Below are 27,370 nucleotides of genomic sequence, written 5' to 3'. Positions count from 1 at the left end.
TCCAGTATACGTTACACCAGTTCGAACGACAAAATTTCACGAAACCATACCTTAAAACATTGGACATTAGGATGAAACAAATTTCCAACAATTACAAACAGTTGAAACCCATACACCGACAGAAACGAGGACTCTTAAACCCATTAGGAACGTTTATCAAATCATTGACCGGCAATTTAGACGACGACGATTTACAATTAATCCGACAAACGATAGAAAATTCAAAAACCAAAACCAACACACTTATTGACAACAACAACCGACAAATCAGAATCAATCAGGAATTCGAAGCTAAAATTAACAATTTAATTAGCCACGTAAATGAAAACCAAATTGAGGTTTTAAGAAGAATATCGAGAATTGCCAATAACGTAAACACAGAATATGAAAATCATTTAAAAGGAATAGTTCACGATCTATTTTTCAATCTAGATCTACTAAACAACCAACTAAGAGACATTTTTGAAATTGTACAACTATCGAAAATAGGGATTTTATCTAGGGCAATATTAAACAATAATGAAACAGAGTTTGTACTAGAAAAGTTAGAAGAACAAAATATTCACATTAACAATATTGACCAAATTTATGAATTTCTTAGTATAGAAACACATCATGAAAGTACAAAAATAATATTTGTGATCAAGATCCCAATATTTATGTCAGAAAAGTTCCAATATATTAGATTTGAAACATTACCAAGAAAAAACAGAATTATATCGACACCCTACAACTCAGCTGTTCTGAGTAAAACACTGACACTAGGAATAAATAACGAATGTACAATTGTTGAAAATTATAGAATTTGCCAAAGACAGGAGCTCACGAATTTAACAGGCGACGGTTGTATCGACAACGCATTAAGAGGAATCAACGCATCTTGCCCCTACGAGGAACATCGCATCGGAATGGACATTAAGCCTATCGACGACCACACGCTGATCGTGAGAAACGCTGATAAATCCGTTCTTCTGGATTCAAATTGCAACATCAAATCGAGACAGATAACGGGAACTCTACTGATCAAATATCCAAACTGCTCTGTTTCAATCAATGGAAGCAAATACGACGACAAGAGGACAATTAATCATCACGAGATCAGAATTATTTCAACAATTGGAGTGAACTTTCAGCCAACAGTAATCTTCAACCAACCTGATCTGCAACAAGTAAACCTGCTTAGAATTGAAAACCGAGACCACATCCATAAACTGCAAAGAGACCACATAACACTGCAACATACTACGATTGGATTCCTGATTCCACTCGCAGCCATGATCATAGGATTGGCAATCATGAGCCTGAAGAAACATATTGGAGTATACACCACACCACGAAATGTATCAACAGAGGTAAAACCCTATGCTAACACAAAAAGCATGACATCTTCCCTCTCCTCAGATCAAACCCAACAGGACAAATCACTAGAAAACCCAGCACAAACAACTTCAACGATACTCGCAGAAGTTCATCTATGCAACAATCAACAACAGCGGTTTCAATTCTAGCAGCCTCATCGAATTGTACCTCCGAAGAAAACAACTTAAGATTCGAGACGAATCTTCATTAGGGAGAGAGTAGTTAACACCCACATCCCCATGTACTACACGAACAGATCAACTAACCACCGAACAACAGCGGTGACCCACTTCCAATAGAGCTAACGCATCAGTTCTCCGGGCGACACATGAACAAACAGCGCATCATCATTGACGGCGCATCGACCTGAATATTTGCACCATCAACATCATCGATACCAACGACCCATCGAAACATCGACCTATCGTTCGATACACAATCCTAAGGCTCAGCGCTTTGGCCAGGTCGAAGTCCACCACGATCGAGCTCACCGGAATCAAACTGGAGAATCAGCATAACCGTACGCCGCGTTAGGGAACTCAGCTCAGGCTAATTAGTAAGGAATAAAGTCAGTCATAATTCGATGTTCAAGTGAGGTAGTTCGTTTATAATTTTTTTAAAAAACCTTCCCAAAGGCCTAACTTCTTTAACTTATATATATATATATATATATATATATATAAGTAAGAATCAGAACATAGCATAACTGCATACTCGAAACAAACATATTTTTTACATTTCATGCTGTTGTTGCGTATTTTCGGGTCTTTTATCAAGAATGTATAACGACCTTCCAGATAATTACCATATGATAAAGGTTCTGGAATATGAAGTTTGCATATTCTTCATCTCTGTATCTTTGGTAAACTTAGAATTAATGTCTTTTTATAGATGGGCATAAAAAGATGATATGAAATGATTTCTGGGAACTTCCTTTTCTTTTTCTTGTTTTCTTGTTGATATTGTCCATTATAAAAAAATTATAGGAGGTTGTGTCCGCGGTTGTAGAACTACACTGTTATTTTATATAAGTCGCTTGTTCATACCTTCGGATATTATTCTATGATGTTGTGAAATTTTAGAAACAACTGCTTAGTAGAATAATCTCTGAAATGGATTTTTCATTGTAGAATCATTCGACGATAATTGATTGATGATTCATTCATGCCCTCGCAAAACAATATACTAGCTGATCGTATGTCGCAATTTATTTCATACCTCGAACGCTATTCCGGTGGCCTTTTTGGCAATTGAAATAGACTCGATTATATACATGTTGCACCAGCACCAATATTCCACATCTCATAATTACATCAATATATCTTTGGCACCGCATGGAAACAACAACAATGACAACACTTGCAAGTATCAAATATCATGCTACATGTTATTTAGTATTGACTCAAAGGAATCGCACCTCTAGGCATCGTTCGTACAACGTAAACCAAGCGCCAAACAAGCGTTCGCCATAGCATGCATACAGAGCCATACATTGGTGGCTTGAAACTACTAGGAATATAAATACTTTTCATCATTTTACGCTATTCTCAAAAGAAACGCTTCTGTTAATATTACTGGCATCGAAAAAACAGGAAGTGGGTTATATCTATGGTATAACCGCAATGGTGACGTAGGACTATCGTTGATTCAGTGATCATTTGTTTGAAGTTGAATCTGAATCCATTCTGAATGAATGACTAAATGAATATTTGAGGCACTTCGAAAACGAGAGCTCTTTCGCTTGCATGTTTTTATATCTGCCAAGAGGAACTGGTAGATTATTTTGCATCAGCGATATCTTTCCAGATTCTTCTCGATAATCAGCAAATGTAAAGAGTTGCGCGCGTGTATGTGTATGGGTGTGTGTGTGTGTGTGACGGTTGCTCCGATGTCTCAAGCGGAACCAATTTTCGATGCTGGTATTCTCTCGGTCGTTTCCTCTTCTCTTAATGATAATGAATCCCTTGATCCCTCGCCGTCCAGCTCGTCCAGCTCGTTCAACTCGTTCAGTAACGATGTTGTCTTGTCGATGTCCTCACGAAAAATGAATGCGTTTCACCACCACAATATCGCTTAAGTATGCTTTTTGTCCGTGACTGAATCGAAAGAAGGTGTGGTTTACGATGGAAATTTGGAAGGCAAACTAGAGGCGAATGAACTGTTTGAGTTTGAAACTTTCGGCGACTGAGCAATAATTGAAAATTATATGATTTTCGCGTTGCGAAACATTTTCGAACTGTATTCGATACGAAAATATTCTACTGATGGGGGAGAATAATCTTCAGATGCTTTCCTGCTAATTAGTTGCACTTGATTGAAAAATCACAAAACCAAATGTATTCGATCGCAGCAGTACTATGTGGATAGAAAACATTAAAATAAACTCTTCCGCTTGAACATAATTTTCAATTCCAAGGGAACTGGCAGATTATTTAGCAGTAACGATGACATCATTCCGGATTCTTCTCGAAGTCCACCACCAGTGGTTAATGCTAACTTGATAACCACCTGTTAATTGCACTTGATTGTAAAATCACAAAACCAACTGTATTTGGTTGCAGTTTTACATGGATAGGAAACATTAAAATAAACTTTTTCACGTGAATGTATTTTTCAATTCCCAGGGAAACTGGCAGATTATTTTTCAGCAACGATTGAATCTTTCCGGAATTTTCTCGATGCTGAATGGCATCCAAACGAAAAAAAATCCGTGCGTGTATGTGTGTGTGTGGCGGCTGCTTCGATGTCTTCCCGGGGAACCGTTTATCGATGCTGATACTCTCTTGGTCACCTTCTCTTATCCTCCTCCTGCCTCCTGACTTTTCTGCCCTACCTCACAGTTCCAAACAAACTGCATGTCTTTCAGGTTAGGTCAGGCTAGGTAATGAATCGCTCGATCCCTTGATTCCTCGCCGAAAAAGAATAATTTTCAGAAGCTTTCCTGTTAATTGCGATCGATTGAAAAATCACAAAACCAAATGTATTTGGTTGCATTGTGATATGGATAGAAAACATTCAAATAAACTCTTTCCCATCAATGTATTTTTCAATTCCCAGGGGAACTGACAGAGTATTTTTCAGCAACGATTAGTTCTTTCCCGATTATCCTCGATACTCGAAGCCCACCAGTGGTTAATGCTAACTCGATAACCACCTGTTAATAGCACTTAATTGAAAAATATTTGGTCACAGTGTTACATGGATAGAAAACATTAAAATGAACTCTTTCGCATGAATATATTTTTCAGTTTTCAGGGGAACTGGCAGATTATTTTTCAACAACGATTGAATCTTTCCGGAAATTTCTCGATGCTGAATGGCACCCAAACGAAAATAGTTCCGCGCGTGTATGTGTGTGTGTGTTGGCTGCTCGCATGTTTCAAGCGGAACCGTTTGTGGCATCACTCTCCTCCTGATGGATTCCCTTTCGGCCTAAGGTGCACAAACAGGCTCTTGGTGACACCGTTCATCCGCGCTTTCATGATAAACGAAGAACTTCACCACAACAGCGACAACATGCTCCAATCGCTGTTCAATTAGAACTGAGTGGATTTCCGAGCGGCGCTCGCTTATATACCGATTGGTGATTTCAATAGCCTGTTTTGAAAGCAATTTTAAGACTATTGAAACAAGTTTTTGGATCAAAAAGTAACAGGTATATAACGCGTAGACATTTTATCTTTCGAATGAAGTGTTAATCATACCATTTCGTTCAACTGTTTAGGAGCTATTAACGCTCAAAATCTCGGTCTCCGGCGTAACGCTTTCGTTTTCGAAACTTTGATTTTACACCCCGGTATAGAAATGAAAGACGTAGTCCTACGTCAAAAGTTGCATTACTTTCTCATGCTCGAGAGAAGCGCAGCTGTCACCCTTAGTGGAGGAAGTTTTGCTACTGGCAAGCGAAACCTAATCACATACAAAATTCCAGAACGTTATTCACTTTCTTGGTGACTAAACAAGTGAAATAAACTCTTTTTGTTAATAACAACCTTTTCGAGTAGCAGCAGTAGCAATGCTTCATTATGGTCAATATTAGCGCAAATGCAATCCTAGTTAGAAGCTGTTTTGCGACTGGCACGTGAACCCAAATAACTTATAACATTCCAGTAAGACATTCAAGATGCTTGGTATACCCAAAATAATTTTTCGGCGCACAACCTTAACGCTTGTTTCGCCATAACGTCAGTTTAATGCATTGATGCATTCTCAAAGGCACCAACGAAGCCCTTATGATGACGGAAAACAAACTATGATAACTGCTTGGAAAACAGACTGAATTATGCCACACAGCTTGTATTCTGCTGTAACACCCATCAATGCGAATTCGCTGATGAGTTTGTCAAGAGCGACCGCCTTCATCAACAGCGGGGGGAGCTTGATTTTGGTTGCTGCCTGGGTAACGGCGTTTACCTTTTTGATCGACGCGCCGAAATCTCCTACTCCGCTGTTATTCGATGCGGTGTTCCACTCGCGAGGGCTCGGTTCAGTGCGAGCGCTTTTCACTGCACCAACATCGCGTGCATCATTAGATGGCTTGCCTCGAAATTTTATTGCCCCTGGCAATGCGTTCGTTTTTTGCAGGGCTCGAGCCTGCATTCCTCTTCTTCTTACTCATCACACACTACGCGAAGCGTCCAATTTATGACGCGGAAAAAAACACACGATACGAATAACGCGAAAAACAGAAAAACCAAACGACGATATCCAAGTTGGATTACCACTGGTGGGGTCCAATCTTAGATCGATGCGCAGTGAAAGCAAAGTGAACTGGATTGCTCAACAGTCCGATGCCGAATGAAAGTTTGTCTCAGCGAGATCCACTGTTTATACTCTAGGCAAGTATTCCCCTTCATTCTTCTACTTTTCCTTTGGTCACGGAGACTTTGAATCCTACGATTTCCCCTCCGTTGGTCGTCGATAAGTTGCTCGTTATTGACAGCTCTGTTCGGGAAAGCACACAAATGGATAGAACAAATGTATAGGAAAATGGAAACGCTTAAAGTTTTCATGAATTTTAACCATTTACAAACCAAGGGATTCTAATGTTTAGCATATTAAACAAATCTTACGGAATTTCCGATTCTTTTAGTATGTAAATCGCCAAAATCCGTTCGCGGCAAAAATAGTTATTAACGTTATCTTTATTTCATAAAAACGTGACCTGTTTTCTGATTTGGCACCCTTAATGAAAGACGTAGTTCTACGTCAAAAATATCCCCGAAACTGTAACTGTTCAAAATTACCATAAGTCACCGTTTAGTTTATAGTTTACTGTTTGCAATTCTTCCACAAGTGAAATTCTTTCACAATTGTGTAGCCAGCAAACATTAAATCGTATAATTTTGCGTACTAAGTCTTACAAGAAATCCGAATAAATCGTAATCGCATATAATATCAATCAAAATATGTATCGTGTATATTTGAAATCGCATAAAATGTAAAAACTCGATTTTATATACCATTATCAAATTATGTCGTAATTTGGTATAATAAACATCAATTTTATAATGTACATAGTCGTAAAATATATTTAATCCGCGTCATATGCGTATATTACGCTGATGCTGTTTGTGTGACGTATAAGCGTATAATTAAAATCAATTCAGTACTGTAGTAAATCGTGTTGCATGCTGAAGAAAATCATGAAACAGTAAATCATATTAGATCCTAAAAAAGAACATATTACATCATATTGAAATGTCAATGAAATACTGATGCACTCGAAAGTTTTAACCGCTGTTTAATTAAATTTCAGATAGCCTCGCGAGATAGCTGGTGGATGATAATCCAGACGACCGGAGTTCGAACCCACATCGGAGCAGTTTTCACCAATCAACAATCTGTGCCATTTTAAACATTCATATTCCACTCCCAACACAAGTCAATTAAACAATTATTATTTCTAAAAAAATAAATACTTATATATAAAAATGGCGATTCGTGAGACTATAATTAACATTTCACAAAAATATTTTGCGCCATTTGTTTTTTTTCTATGTCTGTAATAAATCGTATATGAGTATGGCAAAAGTCGTATTTGGTGCTTTGACGATTCATGAATATATTCATATTAGATCACATTTCAATTCCAACATAATCGCTATTATAGCCGGTCAAAGTTGCATATTCATCCAAACAAATTCGGCAAGCATTTGCCATGTATGTATATTGCCTCCACTTTTGCATGCATATGCCAGTTAGGCGCATTATATGCCAACCAAATTTTAGGGCATATGATGTTATATATACGCTTGTTATGCGATTTAATGTTTGCTGGGTATGTATGACCATTATATTTAGCAAATAACTATACGAATGTCAAACATTTATATTTTGCTTTTGAACGTATGAATCTAACGACGAATATATCGACGAATAGTTAATATATGGATCCGTTCAACCCATTTACAAAAGGGACTGAAATCAAATAAGAATAATCGGGTAATGATCTTATGCATTATATTCAATAAATATTCCACGCCACTAACATTAATTTATACATTTCATTCAACAATATTCTAGAATATGAAAAAAGGCACTTGTCCAAAAAAGTTACTCCTATACTCGCGTCGGTGTGTCAGACCGAAAGTGTTGAAAAAGTGGCTCACGTCCCCTTTGTACCAACACATGCGATACGCTACACAATAACGAATGACGAATAACGAAGCTAGAGAGAATCGCAAAGTCGTAGTGTTGATATTTTCTGAGAAATGAACGAATTATTGATTTCTCGGTCTGACAGACCAATGCGCGAGTATAGGAGTGTTAAATAAATAAATACTTTATGTAAATCACTACATCACTCTACGAAATTGAAAATTAGGAATGAACGATTCATTAAGGGATTCTCGAGGTATGCAGAAATTTGTGTTTCATTTGTTTGGCAGCAACATCCACCAAACCCCCCACCCCCCTTAAGATAGGGGGGGAGTGTCTAACCACCATAGAAACATTTATTACACCCTAAAACTTTCACATGCAAAATTTCGTTCAATTTGCCTTATTAATTCCCGAATTATACAGAAACTTGTGTTTCATTTGTATGGCGTATCCTAATTGGTTGCGTGTCCGCTACTGAGCAAACGTTTCCGAGCTCATAACTCAGGGCCCTCAACTGACCATCTTCATCAAACAAGCATCATGTGACGGTAATCCCAGTCCCTTAATGCTGCCTTACTATTAATAACTTATAATAGTAAGGCAGCATTAAGGGACTGGGATTACCGTCACATGATGACTGTTGATGAAGATGGTCAGTTGAGGGCCCTGAGTTATGAGCTCGGAAACGTTTGCTCAGTAGCGGACACAGCAATCGAAGCATCATATCAACAGTCCCGCTGTGTGTGGTATAAACTGTAAAAATTCGAACAATAGGAATATTCTCACGCTGTTGGTACTGGCAGCTCTGCTGGTAACGATTCTGTAACGATTGAGGCGGGCTGTCATGGAAGTTGTCAAAGTGACAGTCCAAACGGTACGAAATAACGGAACAGCACATCATACAAGTTTCATTCGCATTCTAAAAGCCACAAGCACATGTAGTGAATTAAAAGAGTGAACTATATTAAAACTTATATTTCTAAAGTAAAACTATTGAGACTTACAGCTAGTAAAACTTAAGTCTATACTAAAGTTATATAGGCATAAAAGTTGTAAGTAGCACATTGATACGATGAAACTTAACCTAACGTAAAAATATACATACAGATTCCGCGTGTGAATGCCTATATTAAGGTTAGGATAGGGCGCTGTTCCATCCATGCAACCGATTTTTGTGAGTATAGCTCAAGAATTTATATGAATCAAAACTAATTTAATAAAATTATAGCAAAAGCTACATTACAACTAAACGGAATTTCGTAATTTGCTCGACGAAATCGAACAAAGGATCGCGCCTAACCTAACTACCGCAACATTCTTTTGAAAAATCGACCGCAGTTGACCTCGTCGATATGAATCAAACTCCAAAGAAAGCGATTCCAGAGAAGCCCTGCGACTATACATTGCAAGACGCACAAACGCTCGACGAGAATCGGACAGATTGCGTACAGTGCGACCGCCGGAACGGCGATGAAAGTATGGTGCAGTGTGATGGTTGTCAGTTATGGTGGCATTTCTCGTGTGCTGGCGTTTCCGGTTCGATCAAGGATCGATCATGGTCATGCACTAAATGCCATGTGGACTGCCGAGAGAGTATCGCATCTACGTCCCGAAGATCGCGAATGTCTAATAAATCAGCAAAAGTAAATTTACAGCTTGAGAAGCTGGAGAAGCTCCAAGCCATCGAAACCAAGTTCGTCGAAGAAAAATATAAATTGCTCGAGTCTCATCTGGAGCCTGAAGACGAACACGGTAGTGTCCTGAGCAAGCGTAGCCGGACTAGCAAGCAGAGTAGGCTTTCTCGTATCGCAACTTGGGTGAGTAAATGTGCAGAGCAGGAGGAGGAAGCAGAGGTTCCTACATCGAAGGACGCCACTCCAATGCCGCCAGTGCCTCCCACATACGTGAACGCCGTTGCAGTAAGCAGTCATATTCCGCACCAGCAGCAGCTACCGGTTAACGATATACATCAGAGTCCCTTGGAACGTCCATCGCTGCCTAAGCAACGTTCTGCGCCTCCCTCAATGATCTTCGTGCCGGAATTTGGAAAATCGGAAACAGATCCGAAACAGTATGAACAACCAACAAGACATGCTGTTTTCAACAGAATAGCAGAAACAGTTCCTCTGGCACAATCTACCCCAGGACCTGTGCAACTCATCGAGCAGCATCCCACCTTGGAAGCGACCAACGTTCCTGCGCTACTGATTAATTCACCTGATCCTGAACGTGTATCAACCGATTCGCCAGCAATAATGCCAGTATTCGTGAGAGCCCGTGAACCGGAGTCAGCATTGCCGCCCCCAACCACATTCGCATCAGCTCCTGCAGCCCTTGGACCCGAGTTGGCTCCTCCACCACCGGTTCCAGCGGTGAACCCGTTTATCACAACTGTACCACAAACTCACCTCGCATCTTTACCAAGAGAAGTATCTTTCCCTGTGCCACCAGGTAGGTCAGATAATAATCCGATGCAAACGAATATACCACCAAACATCAACGATGTGAACATTGAACATCTAATGAAACAATTCGGTAGTATTGCTTTGTCACCCTCGCAATCGCCATTGTTTAACATGAATTTAGCCACCTTTGCCCCTACCCCCTCGCAGTTAGCCGCCAGGCAAGTCATGCCGCGGGATTTACCCCTATTTTCTGGAAATCCAGCTGATTGGCCAGTTTTTATGAGTAGCTTTATAAACACAACATTAACTTGTGGGTTCTTAAGCGCTGAAAACATTTGCCGCCTTCAACGTAGCCTGAAGGGCGCCGCATACGAAGCTGTTCAAAGCCGTTTGCTCCTTCCTGAATCCGTCCCCCATATCATGGAGACGCTTCAGTTGCTTTACGGTCGGCCTGAACTACTAATATCAGCCCTCCTGGAAAAGGTGCGAGCAACGCCTCCGCCTAAAATGGAAAGATTCCAAACCATCATTGACTTTGGAATGTCTATTCAAACTCTATGCGATCATTTAGAAGTCGCCGGTCAAAGCACACATCTGTCAAACCCCTCTCTTCTCGCGGAACTCGTCGCCAAACTTCCCCCTCATCTTCAAATGGAGTGGGGTTCGTATCTTCAGGGATTCCCTGAAGTTAATCTTAAAACCTTTGGATATTTTATGTCGAGTGTAGTGAAAGCTGTGAGCAAAGTGACCGTATATGCCAACAGCAGTGTGAAATCAGGTGCAATCGTGAAGAATACTATGCACACAAAAGGAAATATGAACACGCATCAAGGTGATATGGAAGACAGTGCTAGTATCCCGTCGTTTACCAACCGAGAGGAGGCAAGGCCATGTCCAGCTTGTAAAGATACCGGTCATCGGATCCAGAACTGTTCAACCTTCACATCCCTTTCTGTCGCGGACCGTTGGAAGTATGTGCAATCCGGTGGACTGTGTCGAAACTGTTTGAACGCTCACGGCAGAAGAAGTTGTAGAAAACCGTCCAACTGCGGAATAAACGGATGTGAGTTCCGCCATCATCCACTTCTACATTCATCGCGTAGTAGTTCAGATGTAAAGGCCTTAGTAAATACTGCAGAAAATCATTCACATCGATTAGTGAAACAGACACTACTTTTCAGGATAATACCTGTCACATTACATGGACCCAAAGGAGCTGTGGACACCTTCGCGTTCTTAGACGATGGTTCATCCTTGACACTAATCGAAGATAGTTTAGCTAGGGAGCTTGGCGTAGATGGTGTAACGATGCCTCTATGCCTATTGTGGACTGCCAACGTAACCAGAGTGGAGAAAGAATCGCAGTTGATATCACTGGCCGTTTCTTCAACTGGAGGAAGGAAATTTACTTTGGAGGAGGTTCAAACGGTTAAAGAATTGTCGCTACCCACGCAGTCACTATCGTATGAATATCTCTCGAAGCAGTATACTCATCTTAAAGGAATACCTGTCATAAGCTATTCAAAAGCTGTTCCAAAACTTCTAATTGGAGTCAACAACTTGAACTTGATGGTTCCACTGAAAATTCGCGAAGGATCCAGACAAGAGCCAATCGCCACAAAAACGAGACTTGGTTGGTGTATCTACGGAGGCAGAGCAAGCAACGGTCAAAAATTATCTGTCAATTGCCATGCTTGCGGATGTGAGTCAGATCAAGCTCTTCATGACATCGTCAAGGAATTCGTTACCATGGATGAAGTCGGAGTTTTACCTGGGACTCCACTATTGTCGAAATCCGATGAACGTGCTCAACAATTGTTGCAGGATACTACAGTTCGAGTAGGCAGTCATTTTGAAACCGGCCTACTTTGGAAGTTCGACCATATAGAATTGCCGGATAGCTATAATATGGCTCTACGTCGACTTGAATGCTTGGAGAGAAGAATGCATCGTAATCCAGATCTGAAGCAGGTTTTACAACGACAATTGGAAGACTACCAATCCAAAGGCTACGCCCATCGAGCAACCGAAAAAGAACTGAACAGCGCAGACTTGCGACGGGTATGGTATTTGCCACTAGGAGCTGTAGTGAACCCTCGGAAGCCCACAAAGGTACGCATGATTTGGGATGCTAGAGCGGCCGTAAACGGAATTTCTCTCAATTCCGTTCTATTAAAGGGCCCAGATCAGCTGATATCACTTCCCGGTGTACTCGTACGCTTCCGCCAGTTCAACGTAGCCGTTTCGGCTGACATAAGAGAAATGTTCCATCAAATTCTCATACGGAAGGAAGATCGCAACTCTCAAAGATTTCTTTGGCGCAATAATCCCTCCGAGACTCCCGATGTGTTCCTCATGGATGTAGCGACCTTTGGCTCCACGTGCTCACCGGCATCAGCGCAATTCATCAAAAACAAGAACGCCGCAGAATTCAAAGAACTGTATCCGCGAGCTGTTGAAGGTATAGTGAAGAACCACTACGTGGACGACTCTCTGGAGAGCTACGAGTCCGTGGAAGACGCTATTAAGCTATCACGGGAAATGCGCCTCGTCCATGAGCAAGGTGGCTTCGAGCTGAGGAACTGGCTGTCCAATAACAACGCGGTTTTGGAAGGTTTGGGTGAAACAAACCTCGGGGAAGATAAATCGTTTGCGGCGGATAAACACAATGACCCCGAACGAGTTCTTGGTCTCCTGTGGTCAACACAAGAAGATACCTTCAGTTTCGCAACCGAGATGAAGCAGGAAATTGTTGACTTGCTCAACAGCAATGAAAGTCCTACGAAAAGACAGCTGCTAAGATGTTTGATGTCGCTTTTCGATCCGCTAGGTCTGCTAAGTCTGTTTGTAGTACACGGGAAGATCTTACTGCAAGAGGTGTGGAGATCTGGAACACATTGGGATGAAAAAGTGAAGAATGAGCTACACCAAAGGTGGAAAAAATGGATCAACCTGTTAGTCGACGTTCGTGACCTGAAAATACCTCGCTGCTACTTCCCAGGCGCAACTCATCAGCGCTACAGGGATCTACAACTCCACATATTCGTGGACGCCAGTGAATCTGCGTATTGTGCGGCGGCGTATTTCCGAACTCTGAACCCTGACGGATTACCGGAATGCATACTGGTTGCGGCGAAGACAAAGGTTACCCCCTTGAAGACCCAATCAGTACCACGGTTAGAGCTTTTGGCCGCAGTTCTTGGGGGTCGATTAGCACAGTTCATCAACGAAAACCACACACTATCCATCACCAGGAAAGTCCTGTGGAGTGACTCAGCTACCGTATTAGCCTGGCTACGGTCTGACCATCGTCGCTACAAACAATTTGTCGCCTGCAGAATCGGAGAATTGCTGACCATCTCCGATGTAACGAACTGGCGTTGGGTTCCCTCTAAGCAAAATCCGGCGGACCTTGCGACAAAGTGGGGAAATGGACCAGATCTGTCTGCAAACAGTGTTTGGTTCAAGGGCCCCTCGTTTCTACGGCTGGCAGAAACAGAATGGCCGAAAGAAAACCTGTCCAGCAAACAAACTGACGAAGAGTTACGTCCCTGTTATGCTCATAAAGCAAATCCGATTCCCGAACGCTTGGTCGAAATGGAACGTTTCTCTAAACTAACCAGAGCCATTCGTGCTGTAGCCTATGTATACCGATTCATAGGAAATTTGAAACAAAATATTGTTGGAAAAGAACGTTTAGCAGGTCCATTGACATCCGAAGAGCTCCAAAAAGCGGAAAACCTTTTAATCCGTGAGGCACAGTGGCAAAGATATCCGGATGAGATGATGGTGCTGATACGCAATAGGACAAAGCCGATCTACGAAAAAACAGGCGTAGGAAAAAACAGTTCTCTGTATCAACTTTGCCCCACTTTAGATGAGCAAGGTATTCTTCGAGTGGATGGCAGAATCGGAGCGGCACCAAATGTAGAGAAGGATACCAAATACCCCATAATTCTACCGAGCAATCATCCGCTGACATATTTGGTTTTAGATAACTATCATCGTAGATATCATCACGGTAACTCAGAAACAGTAGTGAACGAGGTTCGGCAGCATTATCATGTATCAGCACTCCGGTCGGCAGTCAGAAAAGTAGCGAAAGCATGCCAGTGGTGTCGAGTTCACAAGAGCCAACCGAATATTCCACGTATGGCACCGTTGCCTCTCGCAAGGATTGCGTCGTTTGTACGACCGTTTACGTATATTGGTTTGGATTTTTTTGGACCCCTGACGGTGAAGATTGGAAGGAGCAATGCAAAACGCTGGATAGCTCTGTTCACGTGTTTGACAATACGTGCAGTTCATGTTGAAGTGGCTCATAGCTTATCAACGGATTCCTGCATGAAATGTATTCGTCGGTTCATCTGTCGCCGAGGATCACCAGCCGAGATTTATTCGGATAACGGGACAAATTTTCAAGGCGCTGATAGACTACTTAAGGAACAAGTTGAGAAAATGGCTGTAACGTTCACAGGTACCGCTACCAAGTGGATATTCAATCCTCCTAGCACTCCCCACATGGGTGGTGCTTGGGAGAGGATGGTTCGTTCGATCAAAACGGCCGTGGAAACGGCGTACAACAATAATCGGAAGCTGGATGATGAGGCGTTGGAGACTTTCATGGTTGAGGCAGAAGCTATTGTGAACAGCCGTCCTCTAACATATCTACCACTTACATCAGAAGAGAATGAGGCGCTCACGCCGAACCATTTTCTTCTAGGCAACTCAAGCGGTGCACGGCAGCCGCCCATCGAAGCTACAAATTCGGCGGAAGCTATACGTTCATCATGGAACCAAATACAACACCAGCTCGACATATTCTGGAGAAGGTGGATTAAAGAGTACCTTCCGACGCTGACTAAGCGGCCGAAGCGGTGCGGCGAAGCAAAGGAAATAGCTGAAGGACAGTTGGTGTTGGTTGTAGGCGAAGGAAATCGTAATGAGTGGACGAAAGGTCGGGTCGTTCAAGTTATTAAAGGGGTAGACGGAAGAGCTCGGCAAGCTATCATACAAACTGCGAGGGGGCTCGTGCGTAGGTCGGTGGCTAGGTTGGCTGTACTGGAGGTTGATGTGGTTGGTAAAACTGGACCTGGTGGCCAGTGTTACGGGGGAGAGAGTGTTGGTACTGGCAGCTCTGCTGGTAACGATTCTGTAACGATTGAGGCGGGCTGTCATGGAAGTTGTCAAAGTGACAGTCCAAACGGTACGAAATAACGGAACAGCACATCATACAAGTTTCATTCGCATTCTAAAAGCCACAAGCACATGTAGTGAATTAAAAGAGTGAACTATATTAAAACTTATATTTCTAAAGTAAAACTATTGAGACTTACAGCTAGTAAAACTTAAGTCTATACTAAAGTTATATAGGCATAAAAGTTGTAAGTAGCACATTGATACGATGAAACTTAACCTAACGTAAAAATATACATACAGATTCCGCGTGTGAATGCCTATATTAAGGTTAGGATAGGGCGCTGTTCCATCCATGCAACCGATTTTTGTGAGTATAGCTCAAGAATTTATATGAATCAAAACTAATTTAATAAAATTATAGCAAAAGCTACATTACAACTAAACGGAATTTCGTAATTTGCTCGACGAAATCGAACAAAGGATCGCGCCTAACCTAACTACCGCAACACACGCCGAAAACAGGTGACATGTGTATCGATAGAATAGGAATACTCTTACGCCTAAATGGCTATTGTGTAAAACAGGTGTTCTCAAACTATTTTGGGCAACTAACCACTTTTCCAGAATTAAGGTATAACTCAGCCCCTATAACCAAATTTTTTAAACAAAAATTTATTTCCAGTTTTTGTCTTATTCATGCAAAATTCTTACTAATTTGAAAACTTTGTGGTTGGTTAGTCCGTTATAAGGCCATATATTGACACCCTCAGAAAATTTGATTTTGCAGTTGGAATATTATTTCAATATTTTGCTTAACCAAATACTTCTAAAAGTATCTGGCAATATTCAAATTTTTTAGGGCTGCTAAAACGATACGATATTATTTTGGGAGTCATGGTGATTATTACCGCGATTTCAGAGAGATGGCAAAAAATATATTTAAATTCGCTGAACATGCAACAAGATGATAAGTTTTTCACTGTGAGCGTTCTATTTAGAATCTACTGTGTAAGGTCATGCGGTTTCTTAAAAAAATGTGTATTTGATGAAAAATTCAAATTTTATGTTTTTTCTTTGTAAGTCTATATAGTTTGTTTTGTCACTGCACTAGAGATATTGTTTCAATTTTTGTATAACCAAAGGTACAATAAAATGAGCTTACAGGGCAGCAGCAAGCAGTGTTATTGGGGTTAACAACTATATTGCCACCAATTTTAGTTTATTGTTTAGCAAAGATAATGTGTTCTTCCTCATATATAGAGTATGTTCTCTGAAGCTTGAGTCGAATCCTTGCCTAGTTTCCACGCCCTTATAAAGGGTTATGCCTGGGTTGTCAGGTATATTGAAACGAAAACTGGATGTTGGAAAATCAAAAGTCTGGATTCGTCTGATTTTGGTCGACATTTTTTGATATTTTTAATTGCGAATTTCATTGAACATTCTCACGAGAACGACGTTTGATATTTGTGGAAGCGGATACGGTTTGCTGACGAGCAATGACAATGAAGTGTCTTTCTCAAGGCAGATGAAGATGGAGTTTGGAGAGATTCAGTTTGTCCACAAGGACCCTTTTCAGGACTAGAACTGAAATGTTTTAAAGTCTCTATAATTCAACAAATCAATCAATCAACATTTTCACGTCTGATGTATAAAACATGGTTCAACAATTATTTCTTCTTATCATACATTGACGCATTATACTTAAACTTGATGGTTGTAGACATGTGCACCAAACCACTTTCTTCGATGTTCAGTAAATTTTTGGGATCAATTTTCTTAACACATTGAGAACCGCAAAGGAATCTGTAAGATATATGCCTGGGATCGCACACTCTGAGGCAAACTTGTACGCATCATTCGTTCGGATCCCACGAATGAGATTGTTTCCTTCGGTGTGGATGAGACGAAGGCGAGCCATCGGTAGGCCTTGTTAGATTCTTGGCAGATCCAGGATTTAACCATCAAGTGTAGAAAACAAGGTTTATTTCATAATCCATCCGGAACAGACGGAAAGCGAAACACGAGAAAACTCATGAGCGGTCCCTAATATGTTAATTGCAGGAAAGTCGTTTCACCACCACGGGTAGTTGTAGCCGCAGAACATGACTATATTCGTTCGTTCATCCGGAGAATAGTCTAAAAAATTAACACTGCGCGGCTCTCTGAATTCCTCATCAATTGGCTGAATGATTCCTCTGGGAACCAGATTAGGAAAGTTTTCAGTAATCGGTAGAATGATTTGATGTTTTCTTCTGATGACATTGGATAGGTCCAGCATGGTCAGATTTATTATAACCGAGTCATTGGAGTTGAAGTTGATGCATCACATTAGCCTTAAATTCGTCGAGCCGAATAACATATATTTTTCTATCGTTTACGCAATGAGCAGTTCAGCCGCTTTCCCAACCTGTACATTTTCCAAGCTCTCGTAATTTTTTTGATCAAACGCAACATTATTCAGATCTTTTAGCGTTTGCATGAACTCATTTGTGAAAAAAGCATCCAATACCATTTGGAAAAGTCGCGAAATGCTCGAATGAAGAATAGGTAGGACTCTCACTTTGGAATAGCTTGTTCATGTTGTTAATCACTTTGAGTATGTATGACAAAAATGTCAAATAAATATTAGTCTACCACTTTGGCGTTCTCAACATGATTAATATGTTTCACAAAAGTAAATTCGGAGTGGTTCATATCTGTTAAGCACTCTTTGCACCACTGCTTCCAGTGAAAGCTATCTAGTCGCGCATGGATGCAGCAATTTCAAGGGTGCAATTTTTAATTCATGAATTTCCTTAATCTCATCACACTTACTAGCCACAAGGGCTTGCAGCTAAGACAGCTATTGGTTTGCTTACACGCATACGAAGAGCATAAGGCAGAACTATAGAAAATACACTTCATAATGAGAAGCGATGTACAATCTCTTTGAAGCAAAGCGCCAAGTGAGTTGTCTAGTGAAGTAATGGTCCTTGCTCCATCAGCTCAATAACCAATCAAATAAATTTGGTATGCAATTTTGTCCCCCTTGAACAATGAAACCACCTCGTCTAACAACGTTCTAAAATCCATTTCAGTAACCTATATAAGGTCATAAAAACAATCATTCATGAACGGAATGTCATCCTTCCAATAGGCAGTTCTGGCTACTAAGAGTGTACGGCTACCTTAAGGGTAGTGACTATTTCTTCGACAGACTCGTCGATTCGTCGGCCATCAAACTGAACGAATTGCTTCGCAAATGACTAATGGGCCTCTTGTTGTTGGTAAGCTCCGAGAACATTTGTGATCACAGCAGTCGCTTTTCTGCGTCTCAGTCGCAGCATGCTTCAAGAAATCCTTCAATCCTCCAAGATACTTTATGTCTTTACCTCATACTTTGTAGAAACCAGCATGATCATCGGTGCTCTGAGAAAGCCAGCTCAGTCTGGCCTCCCAACCCCTTCGGCGAAATCAGTGATGCCATTTTGAATAACTGTTCCAGTTAAAGTAGTACGAACTAGCTTTTCAAACCAACACAACAAAGTCAAATGTGATTGCAGACTTTTTTCAAATCTGTTTGTAAATATGTTAATATAAATTACTCACAAGTACTGAAGTAGGCAATTGATTTTTGAAAAAAGAATCTTGTATTTTTCATTTTCTGAATAAATTCCGAAAACTTTTTGATCAAGATATGTTATGTTGTAGATTGGAAATTTATCCAGCATTCACAATGTGAGTCGATGCGTGTTATGAATTATCCTCCATTTGACTATAAAAAGGCATTTTTTTAGTGCTTCCTTGGTCGAGTGGTTAGCGTCCCACATTATCATTTCGGGGGCTCGGTTCGATTCCCGTTCTGGCCGGGGGATTTTTCGCCAAATAAATTTCTTCCGAATTGCACTATGATCACGCGTATCCTAGCGCTTGTCACTCCAGAATACATTGAAGACGTGTTCTCTGGCATAGAAATCTCAACTAAGTACTACTAATTAAAAAATGACTTAAGTAATATCTACGTTAAAAAGACAAAAGTTCCACTGGGAACGTTAGTGCCACCCAAGAAAAAAAAGAAGGCATTTATCAGTTGGTAGATTCAATGAAGAGATGATCTTGGAGATGGTCTTGGAGATGATCTTGGATTGGTTTACTCTATTTTCCCCAATGATTTGACGAGAGCCTAGCCCAAAAGATTGACAGAGATTTTATTAGATTGATGTTCAGGTTGTTGTTCAATCAATTCGTGTTCAATTCACGTTTTATCATGTGGTCTTGCTACTGACAATTTATGTATTTGTGCTCCAAAATATCATGATATCGAGAATGTTGACAATGTACAAAATGCAATTAAAGAATTTAACAGGCTGCTGATTTGGAGGTTCGAAAGGGTATACTCACACATGTAAGGTAGCCTAAGTAGTCACGATCTTAATATTATGTTACTCATATATGTCTTCCTTAGAAGTAATTATGGTATTATTTTTCCAGTTTCACTTCTCTGAATTCACTTGTGCGTTCTCCACTTCCTTTCCTATGAATAAGCAGAACTTATCATCCGATGAGATCAATTTACTACACCAGCTACACGAACTTCCCAAGAGAGCACTCATGGCCATAGGATACTCAATATACATCACCTGACTAAAAAGTTATTACAATTCTCTGCAAACAATATTCCGGACGAAGTAGCAAAGTAGGAGTGAATACTGCTTTTATCCATGCTGTACTACATGGGATTGTTCCCGGGATTTTTAATGCATACAATCGTTTTTGGGGAAAGCTGTGTTTATTCCTCAACATAGTTTCATTCGAGGGCAAGACACTTGGTATAGCGATTTTCCAACTTTTCGATTCCCTTTCTGTAGTACGATACGTCTAAGTCTCCGAAATATGCTTGTCAGCCACTCTGCAGACTGGCTGTTGAATCATCAACGCGCCGCTGCTTTTGGTCGGCGGTCAGCAAACGCGGTACTCAACGCGCGAATAGCTTTTTCATGTCCAAAATGTATCTCACTCGTTCTTTCGAAATGCCAACGGTCTCAGTTAATTCGCGTAACTTCACTTTATGATCGTTCAAAACGAGTCGATGCACTTGTATTACGATTTCTGAATTCGTAGCCTCTTTTGGCCTTCCAGAGTGAGGTGCATCTGCGGTGCTTGTACGGCCAAGACTTAGGTTTATATCTGTATACAGCCATTCCGTGCCAAACCGATATAGTGGTTCTCAGATTTTCGTCAAAAGTGTTGATTTTGTTCTTTATCGCAAAACAATAGATCCTCATTTTTATATTTTTTCATTAGGGTTACCATTTCTATTTCAGGGTGGCTCAGAAAATCATTTTTTCGCCTTTCTTCCAAAAATGACAAGCTGAGGATTTTTTACATAAATCAGATGTGTTATTTTTCATTTTTGAGTTATGATTTTTCAAAGTTAACATATTTTCTGTCTTCGTTCATTATTCCTATGCGACTAGACTAGATCTGTGTAACTAGGATCCACTATCTTAGCCCGCGGATCATTTTTTCAAAGAAGCCAAGCTCATTGACTTCAATTTAATATACCGATTATCCGAATCGATCCTGTAGTTCAAAAGTTAAAAACTTTAAAAAAAGTCATTTTTGAAAAAGGGGAAAAAGGATTTTTAGACCATCGGTTAACTTTGAAAAATCATAACTTAAAAAAGAAAAAAAACACATTTTTGATTTTTGGATGTTATGTAAAAAATCCTTAGCTTCTAGAAAAATATAAAAACATAGCGCCTTTGGTCCTGAGACCATATGAACTATAAAAAACAAATACAATCAATAATTCAGTTGTTCAAATGTTATGAATTTTTGAAAAAAGTCATTTTTGGAAAAAAAAAAACAGGAAAAAGTCGATTTTTCGGACCCTAAATTCTGAGAATCACTATGTCGGTTTGACATGGAATGGCTGTATATATATCGCCATTTTGTGATGGCGGCCATTTTGGATTTGTATTTATCATGAATAACTATATAGACTGTGTTCTACTGTGTTCTGTGTTCTACTAGTCAATCCCTCTCATTTGATACTTATATTGATGGAGTTTTGAGAGAACATGTAATCTGTTATTTTGTAGCGGGCGCCATCTTTTATTTTAAAGATCATGGAATGCGTAGTTTTATAATGACTGCAGAGATAAAGCTGTGTTCCAAATTTCAGATTAATCGGTCAACAGGAAGGGGACAACATTAATAAACATTAATGTGGGACAGCGCTACAGACATACCTGTTACATACCTGTTACCAACAGGCCATGTTAACACTTTGACATCCGGCGACACCACAGTGGTTACGTACACAAACTAGCGGCTGAATGCCGGCGACACCACTGTGGTTACGTGCGCATAGTATTTCAGTGGCCGGCGACAACACTTTAGTGTCGTTTGAATTCTGTTGGGGTTTTGTTTAACCCTTTCAGGACCATAAGGTTACGGTACCTTATTAAATCAATTTAGCTATATGTTATGAATCAATAGGCACCCTAAAAACATAATTTATACTAAAAATTCAAAAAACTTTTACCTTTTTTTTTTTAATTTATGGCACAAATATGTCCCTATGGTTGCTATTATGTATTGCCAGTAAAAATAATAAAAAGGTACATTCCGAAATATTAAAATAAAAAAAATAATTTACAATGGTTACGTGAATATTTAATTAATCCATGATTTTTGCTTGGGACATCGGCGTCCCCGTGGTCGTGAAAGGGTTAAGTAACAATAACTTACACACGCCAACAAGTTTTAGGTTTTCATAAGTAGGGGAGGTGGGGAAATACGGATATATTCAGAAGAACTTCAATTATATCTTTCGAAACTCATGTTTCTCCTAACTTAAATGCAGTTTCTTGCAATTCACTATACTGTTTTTCGTATCAATCAGCCGAATGTTTTTCAATGTTTTCACTAAAATAAAAACAGACCAAAAAATTTTTTTTTCGATGATTACCCGCAAGGGCATATAATATGGACAGGTTTGTAATATTTACGTATATATATTTTCAAATTTTCATGACAGTAGGTTAACAGGGTTGCGAACTTATGAAAACTAACGATGAGATAACGATGATTGGGGAAAGTAGTCTTTGGTGTCATAATTCTGAGTAAGATTGGACAGTTGCTGGAACCTTTGTAGACGTTTCGGGGATAAAGAAAAATCATAAACTTTTATCATAAATTTTAATTGAAAACATTCCAACATTCAGTTCATCTGTTAAAAATTTGTCTAGTATTCCTAAAAATAACAACATGGACCTCGAACGGAATTAGTTGAACCGGGAATTGTCTACTCTGTTACTCTGTTTTAAAATCAGAGAACTATAATCTGGATGCAGTGTTATGATGCACACTAGTCATCATATAACATAGAGATAATCTAAAATGTTCGGAAATTTCTACAACCTAACTTACTTTACTAAATAGAAACATTTCTATATCAAACAGTTCTTAAATAATAAAGCTTATTGGAAACTGATGTTACAATACGTTCGATTTTAGGTCGGCTCTTGGAATATTTTACCGTTGTACTTCTCGTATAGTTCATCCCAAAATCGAAGGCGTTCTTCCTCCGGATTGCTTCGTGACGCTAGGCTCGAGGTGATGTCTAGATACAGCAATTTCGTCATCGATCGCGGAATTACACAAGGCCAGTGCATTCTTATATCCGAATCATCTGCACCAAGGGGGGTCGGATGACTGTTCGAAAAAAAGAAAGATTAATTTATTAATCGTGAATAATTCGGAATAATTGGGTTGGGGAAAAAGAAATGTCGTATTTCTGATCGAAATTTTACGCTTTATTTAACATCCAAGTTAAGTTATTAATTATCCAAGTTAAGTCAAATATGCGCCGTTTTGTTCGCAAACTTGTTGCCATTTAGAAGGCAACTTCATTATCCCCCCCCCTTATAAAACCCCCCCTCCTTATTTGCAAAAAACTCAGATAGCCAGTTTTCACAAGCCTCTTTTGAGGCCAACTTAGTATCACCAAGAGCGTTTTGCATAGACCGGAAGAGATGATAATCACTTGGAGCCAGGTCCGGACTATACGGTGGGTGCAATAGGACATCCCATCCGAGCTCCCGTAGCTTCTGGCGGGTCATCAAACATGTGTGAGGCCGAGCGTTGTCCTGGTGGAAAATAACACCATTCCTATTGATCATTTCTGGCCGCTACTGGTCAATTGCCTGCTTCAAACGGTCAAGCTGCTCACAGCAGAGAACCGAGTTGAGGTTCTGGCCATAGTTGAGCAGCTCATAGTGGATGATTCCCTTCCAATCCCACCAAACACACAGCAAAACCTTTCTGGCCGTCAATCCGGGCTTGGCGATGGTTTGGGCCGGCTCACCGCGCTTCGACCACGACTTTTTTCGCTTTAGGTTGTCGTACGTGATCCACTTTTCATCACCAGTCACCATCTTCTTCGAAAATGGGTCGAGTTCGTTCCGTTTCAGCAGTGCATCGCAGGCGTTGATTCTAAAAGATTCTAAAAGATTTTTTTGCGTCAACTCGTGTGGCACCCATACATCCAGCTTTTTTTGGAATCCAATTATCTGCAAATGGTTCCAAACGGTTTTATGGTCTACACCCAGTTCCTGGTCAATCGAGCGAGTGCTCACATGCCGGTCTACTTGGATGATTCCAACGATTTTATCGGTTTCCACGACGATTGGCCTACCAGTACGGGGTGTACATTCGACAGCCACTACACCAGAACGGAACCTACGCTGTGCTGTGCGAATCGTTACAGTTACAGTTTACGTCCATAAACTACACGAATTTTTCGGCCGCCTTCGTAGCAGTTTTACCTCGCAGGTAGTAAAAACGTAAAATATGGCGAATTTCTTGCTTGGTGGACTCCATCTTTGACGCACTATAACTTGAGACTGAAAAGGACAATCACAACACTGTCAAAACGACACTTATAGCACAGATTGTCGTCTTTAAATAGCCGTATAGTATGACCCGATGCGATAAGAACAACACAAGATATGTTTAAGTGTTGCCATATATTGATAATATACGACATTTCTTTTTCCAATGAATTAGGCAAGGCTGTAGGCTTCTAAAATGCATAGACACAGAAGGTTCCTTTTGTGTCTGTGGAACAATGTCCACTTGAGTACATAGTTAAATGGACATGATTAAATTACGTTCGTTCCCATCTGAACTAGTTGGCTATCTCGAATTAGTGTTTATTACATCATTACCTCTACACGTTGTGAATGGACATACCGTTTTATCTCATATTCCGAACAGTTTCAAATTCCGTATACTTCATTTTTAAATGTAAATTTACTGAACTTTAATGTTCTACATAGTGGAATAATGAGAACCCTGAATTTCTTTGTGGTATAGGCTTTATTTTAACATCATTTACAGATATCGATACTGCCTATAACTTCTAATACTAAACATTTGCAAAAAAGTGACTGTCAAAGTCAGTGATAAAAAATTTGCGTTAGCAAATTCGGAATTTGAATTTAGTTTCGAAGCACAAAATTCAAATTGTTGGGAGTATAGCATTTTTCCCAAGAAGAATATCTAATTGGCTCTAATTTGATATATCGATCATCTGAATCGGTCTAGTAGCTCAAAAGTTATGATTATTTTTTTTTAAAAGATTTTTGAAAGCATTTTTGCTGTTCCGAAATTCCGCAAACCGGAATTTGAGAAGAATGTAATCAAACATATTTTTAGTTTTTCAACATGAATTTTTTTTAAATCAATTTGGAAAAATTGAAGAAAATGCTCTATTGTATCCAAAAATCACATTAATTTCACGAAAAAGTGCCATTTTGAGTAATGAGACATTGTTTAATGGCCAACAAAGCTTGAGTGTTCGGAATTTGAGACAAAACGCTACATTATATGATTATTATAGACAGATGTGAAAAGAAACTATCATGTTGAAATTTTGATAAAAACAGATGTAATTTACAATCACATCAATCTTATGACAATTATGAACCAGGTTGCCCATGCAAACTGCTCGGAACACAGATGATAGCTAATTAACAGTTTCTTCTGTTAACGATGCAGTGATGGATGGTTGAACGCTAGAAGATTTTATGTGCGCTTTAGAAGCAAGCGAGTGCTCATCTTGTAATCGTAGACATACAGATGGTCCCAAAACATAAAATGAACCGCTCAGGTTTTAATAGTTATGTCTTGATTTTTTTTCCTTTAAAATAATGCACACCGGCAGGAGTATATTTGTTGTACTATTATTGTTTTCGAAACAGTTCAGAGCTTATGCAGTAATGAAAATCATTGATGGTACATTGATTTTCAAACTGAATTTAATTTACAAAAATGAATTAATCAACCCGTTATCTAATCCAAATATAAACAGGGTTATAAATAATGGTCAGTAATCATCAATTGAACAAGAAGTTTGAATTGAAGAATTGGAAAGATATGATTCCTCTTTTCCTGTTTTTCCGCCTCCTGAAACTCACTAAAACATCGAGAAAGCTATCTAATGTGATCTAATGTCTAATGTCGAAGCTTAAAACTATATATTATATTAGGCCATTCCATGCCAAACCGATATAATGGTAATTTGTTCATGATCGCAAAATATTAGACCCTTATTTTTTATTTTTTCGTTAGGGTGGCCATTTCCATTTTAAAGTGGTTCGAAAAATAATTTTTTTCTCATTTTTTTCAAAAATGACTTTTTTTAAAAACTCATAACTTTTGGACTACTGTACCGATTCAGACGAGTTTGAACTTTGTTTATTACAGGTTGGACTCGATTATCCGGAATGTTGATATTTTTTCACTCCGGATAATAGAATTTTCCTGATAATCGAATCATAAAAAACTATGGATGGGTTATACCTATGATATAATCGCAAGGTTGACGTAGGACTGCCGTTGGTTTAGTAATCATTTGTGTTTTTTCAATTAGCAATAATCGCACTTCGAATGCTCCTCATTGGGTACGATATCGCCGCTGTGCAGAGTTGTTGATTAAACTAGTGAATGAAAGAAAGAATTTACGAATTCAATTGCAAACAAATTCCAATTTAGGTCAATTCATGCATTATGGTAGTGGTTATCGCAGCAAATAGTTATCAACATTTTGCCTAATCATCAAACGGTATGCGTAGAAGTGACATGAAGGGGCATGCAGTCTTGAATAACCGAGCCAAAGCGTTGCATTTGTACCCGCTTTTGTAGACCGTGTTAGCAAAACGCATTCCGGAGTGTAAAAATGCATGGGAGTATAAAAAGTACTGCCGAGATGTGAAATGCCGATTTTCCCAATTTATTGGTTTCGGAATCTGTGTTGGGAGAACACATTCCGGTTTGCAAAAACGCAAGCGAGTACAAAAGTACTCGCAGCTTGCATCTCATTTGCAATGCTAATTTCCCCCGGCTCCATGGTTTTGAAGTCTGTGTTAGGGAAACATTCCGATTTGCAAAAGTGCAAACGAGTACGAAATTATCCGCTGCTTACATCTACTTTGCAATGCCAGTTTCCCCTGGTTCCATGGTTTTAAAGTCTGTCTTAAGGAAACATTCCGATTTGCAAAAACGCAAACGAGTACTAAAGATCCGCTGCTTGTATCTATTTTGAAGTGCCGATTTTCCCAGGCTCCATGGTTTTGAAGTCTGTGTTAGGGAAACATCAATTCATTCCTGCGATGGTACCTCAATCACTGTTCAATTATAACTGAGTGGGTTTCCGAGCGGCGCCCGCTTATATATCGATTGGTCATTTTAATAGCTTGTTTTGCCTGTTCTGCCATTGAAAAAAGTTTTTGGATCAAAAAGTAACAAGTATATGTGTTTATGAAGTGTTTATAATACCATTTCGTTCAGTTGTTTAGGAGCTATTAACGCTCAAA

General features: G+C 39.7%; 2 protein-coding genes and 1 long non-coding RNA gene across 10 annotated transcripts in view; 2 read left to right on the top strand and 1 right to left on the bottom strand.

Annotated features, from left to right (window-relative positions):
- The first annotated feature begins 8,783 nt into the window (after positions 1-8,783).
- On the top strand, positions 8,784-9,313 carry LOC129773393 (uncharacterized). The gene is made up of 3 exons (XR_008742683.1): positions 8,784-9,014; positions 9,070-9,136; positions 9,191-9,313. It is a non-coding gene; the product is annotated as an uncharacterized LOC129773393 (long non-coding RNA).
- Position 9,314: 1 nt separating this feature from the next.
- Positions 9,315-15,228, top strand: LOC129761106 (uncharacterized). The gene is made up of 2 exons (XM_055758808.1): positions 9,315-15,011; positions 15,091-15,228. The coding sequence occupies exons 1-2, from the start codon at positions 9,315-9,317 to the stop codon at positions 15,226-15,228; spliced, it is 5,835 nt and encodes a 1,944-aa protein (XP_055614783.1).
- Positions 15,229-22,677: 7,449 nt separating this feature from the next.
- Positions 22,678-27,370, bottom strand: part of LOC129761969 (juvenile hormone esterase) — a 48,843-nt gene continuing 44,150 nt past the window's right edge. For all 8 annotated transcript variants that reach the window (XM_055759843.1, XM_055759842.1, XM_055759838.1 and 5 more), the window contains exon 8: positions 22,678-23,207. In XM_055759843.1, the coding sequence (XP_055615818.1) occupies positions 23,006-23,207 (202 nt within the window). In that variant the 3' untranslated portion in view covers positions 22,678-23,005. The remainder of the gene's footprint in view (positions 23,208-27,370) is intronic.

Source organism: Toxorhynchites rutilus, chromosome 1 (assembly GCF_029784135.1).
Source record: "Toxorhynchites rutilus septentrionalis strain SRP chromosome 1, ASM2978413v1, whole genome shotgun sequence".
NCBI lineage: Eukaryota > Metazoa > Arthropoda > Insecta > Diptera > Culicidae > Toxorhynchites > Toxorhynchites rutilus.
The sequence above is the reverse complement of the archived record's forward strand: the minus strand, read 5'-3'. Positions and strand labels throughout refer to the sequence as shown.

Bases quoted from the DNA above. Each gene is read 5' to 3' on its own strand.
- LOC129761106 (XM_055758808.1), top strand. From the start codon at position 9,315: ATGAATCAAACTCCAAAGAAAGCGATTCCAGAGAAGCCCTGCGACTAT. The intron at 15,012-15,090 runs GTGAACAGCCGT...ATTTTCTTCTAG, and splicing joins TGGTTGAGGCAGAAGCTATT to GCAACTCAAGCGGTGCACGG.